The sequence below is a fragment of the Microtus ochrogaster genome, unplaced genomic scaffold (assembly GCF_000317375.1).
Source record: "Microtus ochrogaster isolate Prairie Vole_2 unplaced genomic scaffold, MicOch1.0 UNK3, whole genome shotgun sequence".
In the NCBI taxonomy this organism is placed as follows: domain Eukaryota; kingdom Metazoa; phylum Chordata; class Mammalia; order Rodentia; family Cricetidae; genus Microtus; species Microtus ochrogaster.
In genome coordinates, this window is record NW_004949101.1 from 12,407,458 (window position 1) to 12,412,110 (window position 4,653).

Here is a 4,653-nt window from a genome sequence, read left to right on the forward strand (position 1 = left end):
ATAACTCTTAATGTTCTTCAATAACTAAAACTCTGCCACCCAGTGAGATATGTCTGCATTGGTTCCTCACTATGAGTCTGAGAAAGAGCTTGTACCAGTACCAGTGAACACTGTATGCACAAATACATGTGACTTTAATGTTTGACCATAGTAATATTCACTATTCCTTCCGCTGATGTCTCAGAAGGCGTGCCTTTGGGAGTCCAGCTACCTCATTGTGAGAAATTCCAGGCTACGGTAAGGGCACTATGGTGTTCTAGCCCAGAGCTCCAGAGAGTCTTCCGGCTGCTGAATTCATACATGGGTGTCTAGAGTAAAGTCCCAAAGCATCCATTATTCCCCAGGCACTACAGAGAGACAGAGGCGGGCCATGCTCAACTCTGCCCTATTTGAGTCCCTAAATCTATGACAGACAAGAGATCATTTGGAGTCACTCACAACACATCCATAGATAACTGGTATGCTACATTTGGGGGGGCCTTTGTGACATGGACAGAGAAGTCACATGTACATTTTTCTTCTCACCATGGCTACAAATTACATGTTTCATCAAAAACATGCAAGGGCAATGTCTGTTTTCCTCATTTCTGCTATTGGTCAGGAACATTTGCTTTTCCTTTCTTAGGTTAAGAAGAAAGGAAGAAAGAAAGGGATAGTCAGAGGGAGGCTGAAGGAACTCCATCACGGGGGGAGCGGCAAGGACAGTGCTACTCCTGGAAGGTGGTGGTGGGACATCCACAGTGACAGCTGTGTCCTCTGCACAGCACCACAGATCTAGGCTACCTGGGCACAGGTGTGCCGTGCAGGGTGGGCATTATACTCTCATGACTGGCATTATGTCTGTTCTCACCGTCCTCCCTATAAAGTGGGCTCTGACTCTAAGAAGGTCCAGCTGGACTGTGTTAAGAAATTTTTATTGTTTCCTTTGGAGTTGGGATGAAAGCACATAAAATTACAAGTGGAAGGAACACCATGCCACAAAATTGCATAGAATGATTACAAAAAGTGAATTACGCATTTTAAATAATTTGAGATAGAAGAACCCAAAATATGTACATTTTAAGAGCATCGAATACTTTGCCCCCTCTCTCGTTTTCTTCTCCAAAGGCAAAGGTCACAATGATCAGTCCATCACAACAGTATTAACACAGTGTACAAGGGCAGCATTAAAGTCAAAGGAGAGCAAGCAATGAATGACCCTTTCTTTCAGAACTTAATTAATGACTGCTTATCTATTACAGGAGTATTAATTAATGCATGGTGGCACTGAAATGTTAAAAACCAATGGCATGTCATTAGAACTTTGAACACTGATTTATAAGACCCAACCACATCATTCTCAGTAGTTTAAAGGTGTCAGGGACAGACATAGTCTAATTTAATGCATGACTCTACTCTCTATTATAGGAAAAACCACAGTACAGAATTTCACGCATTAGACAAAGAACAAGGCAAATACATAAAGGCACAAAACCGCACATCATAGAGACCCCTTTTCTTTACCTTTGACTATGTTCAAGTAATATTAATATTATTAATGGATAGTATCACGGTAGTAGTTTCAGTAATGCAAGATGCACAGTGTTACACACTATCCCACAACTGCAAAAAAGTGTCACTGTACAGATAGAAAAATGTGGTTACAGTAAATGACTGAATACAAAACAATGTAGAATGACCAGAATCACCAAGATCATCAAGTCCGACTACCAAAACAGGGTTTGAAAGTCAAGGTTCTCCAACCGTAGTCACTATATGGACAATGATGAAATCCAATGTTCTGCAATAACCACCCCTGTTTGGTTATGGATGCTGTTACGGATTCATTCTTCTCCAATTTTGACAGTCTAGAATTGCGTTTGTAAAATGCAGCATTCCATCTGGACCACTCCCGCTTCTTTCTGAGTCATGCCTTTCCTTCAAAGTGCAAAAGGAGTAGGGTTTACAAAAGCTGTCTCTTCGGTGGAAGGTGACTTTTAGCAAGTGTCTAATTAACACTCTTCATTCTTCAGATAAAATATAATCATCTCTAAAGGAGATGTGATTTTCCCCTTGTGTCTCACTAGATGCTTTTTTTTATTATCAAACACTGTCACGGTGTTCGAAGCAAGCCTTTATTTTGATTAAAACTTAATTATGATCCTAGTTATTGCTTAAAGTTAAATAAAATCATTTTCATAAAAATATTAAATTCTTGAAACACAAATTTCAGGACACAACTGGTTTTTTTTTTTGCACTGTAAAATGCTTTGCTAAATTATAACCAGAGAGATTCTCTTTAAAATAAAATGAAGCCATGAACATATCATTATTGGGTTTTAATGTTCTTTGTCTTACTCTCTAAACCATATTTTTCTACATAATGATTATTTCTTAAGCCCTCTTAATAATGTTTTTATTAACTTTAACATGATATAATTTGTTCCTCTCATTCCCTTTAAAATAAAATAAGAACTCAAAAAGACATGACTAAGTGCAGTAAGTATACAAACTAAAATATAACCAAAGCTTTATTACTATCAGAATAAAATGGAAATTAGTCAGTTTAAATTTATTGAAAATAGGAGTAATATATTTGTACTCATATTTCCTAAGTATTTTGCATATTCTGACCATTAAAACAACCTCAAAATCTGATACTTAAAATCCAATTTTGATCCTACAAAATTTTTTAGCAAATTTACATTCTAAATTCTAAGTCTACCTCAAGTTGCATCAAGGACTCCATAAACTGACTCTTAGCATTTCCATATAATTTAATATCCATGTAACATTTATATTTGACCCATTTCTTCTGTCCATGTATCCCTGAACTTGCTTTTAAATCTTATGGAAGAGATTTGGGTCACTGCCAATTAATAAACACACATGTACACTCATGCGTATGTATGTGTGTGTGTGTGTGTGTGTGCACTTATACGGCTGGGTGCATACATGTAATATATACATGGAGACAATGTGTATCATTATACATGTGCATTTAGATAAATATTCTATCTTCCTTTCTACAGTAAAAATAAATGAACCACAAAAAATATCTGACAACAAAACAACCCACTGGAACCTGTTCAGTCTAGCTGAAATTCTGATTATTACACGTCAGTTCAACTCTTCCTCAACGGAACAGACCCATTGTAGCTTTTTCATCATTTTGGGACAACAACCAATAGATACCCAAAGGTGTACAGCAAAATATACAATCCATATTGATAATAGTGAAATGGCTTCACTGGACAATGATATAGTCAAGTGATTTTTTTTATAAAAGAAACTATAGAAGAGTCACTATGGTATCTAATAAAGCCATGTCAATAGCAAATACAGATGCTTTTGTGATAAATAAATTAGCAAACTGCAAGCCACCAGTGCTTGCAAAGCAAAAGATGAAACAATTTAATATACATGTTAACTTGAAAACATGGAAAAAAACAAGGAATTACGGGGCCGTTAGGGAAACAATGGTCAAAGTTGGATGTTCCATAGTGTTAAATGGTGCTATGCACTTCTCAAACTATGTCTATTACTTTGAAATACTTTACACTGGGACTTGAAATGAAGACATGACCTCAAGTTTTCTTCAAAGAAGACATTGTCCTTCATTACATGTTTCATGGAGCCTGGGAGCTGCCTGGTTTTAATTTACTATTGGAAAGAAAAGAAAAATCCTGCATACATGCACCCTTCTCTCTAGACTGCAATAGTTTCCACATGACACATGGAACGGGGGTATGGGACCTCCACACAGATCCTTCTGGAACTCTCGCTTTGGTGTGGATTTCAGGCTAAGGGATGCTTCTCAGGAAGATGGCCCTGGGCAGTGATCTTTGTCATTAGAGTCCGATGGAGTTCAAGCAGTCGTGCATATCTGGAAGGCCTGGCAGGAACATCACAGAGGAGTATCAAACTCTTTTCCCGGGTTCTCAACCTCCACTTCCTCACTGGAGGGAGACCTGTGGTTCACCTTTCCAGGGTCTGAGGCCAGGGAGGGAGGGGCGGAACCGTGATTGCTGTCTTCACTGATCTTCCCTTTCATGGCCTCCTGTACAAACTCCAGAATCTCCAGGGGCAGTCTTTTGAACTTGTCTTGGTATTCTTGCTCCAGCTCCATCTGCAGCTGAGAGACATCAAGAGAAAACAAGGTTTGAGGTCGTTTACGTTTCTCACCTCATGCATACAGAAACTCTTTCACGTGTGACAGACAAAGAGCATACAAGGACTTAGAATGCTATTCACTGGTCCTCTGAAGTGAAGGTGAAAACAGATTAATAGGACATGCCGTTTGTTCCCAGCTGAAAGTCAAGTCCTGGTCACGTATGGTGTAATAAGCCTGAGGACTTGGACTAAGACAAACACAACTGTGAACACACATACATTTGGGAAAGTTTACAGAAGCAGTGTATAAGGGTTACAGTCCTTACACATAGGGATTGAGTAATGTCAACAACAGGAATTGTCCGGGTCATCTGTGAATGGGGCTAAGGGGCTGAGGTGACCACTGTGGAAAGATGGAAAGAGATCAAGTGAATTTCAAGGGTGGGGCTTCAGTTTAAGCCTGGGAAGCTAAGACTAAGTTTTTTTAGTTTTTTTCTCTTTCTTTCTTTCTTTCTTTCTTTCTTTCTTTCTTTCTTTCTTTCTTTCTCTCTCTCTCTCTCT

The 4,653-nt window shown here is 38.6% G+C and overlaps 1 protein-coding gene across 1 annotated transcript in view; it reads right to left on the reverse strand.

Moving 5' to 3' along the window:
- Window positions 1–898: 898 nt before the first annotated feature.
- Plcb1 (phospholipase C beta 1) overlaps window positions 899–4,653 on the reverse strand; it is a 691,541-nt gene continuing 687,786 nt past the window's right edge. The window contains exon 32 of the mRNA XM_005365666.3: window positions 899–4,114. Coding sequence (XP_005365723.1) covers window positions 3,887–4,114 — 228 coding nt within the window. The 3' untranslated portion in view covers window positions 899–3,886. The remainder of the gene's footprint in view (window positions 4,115–4,653) is intronic.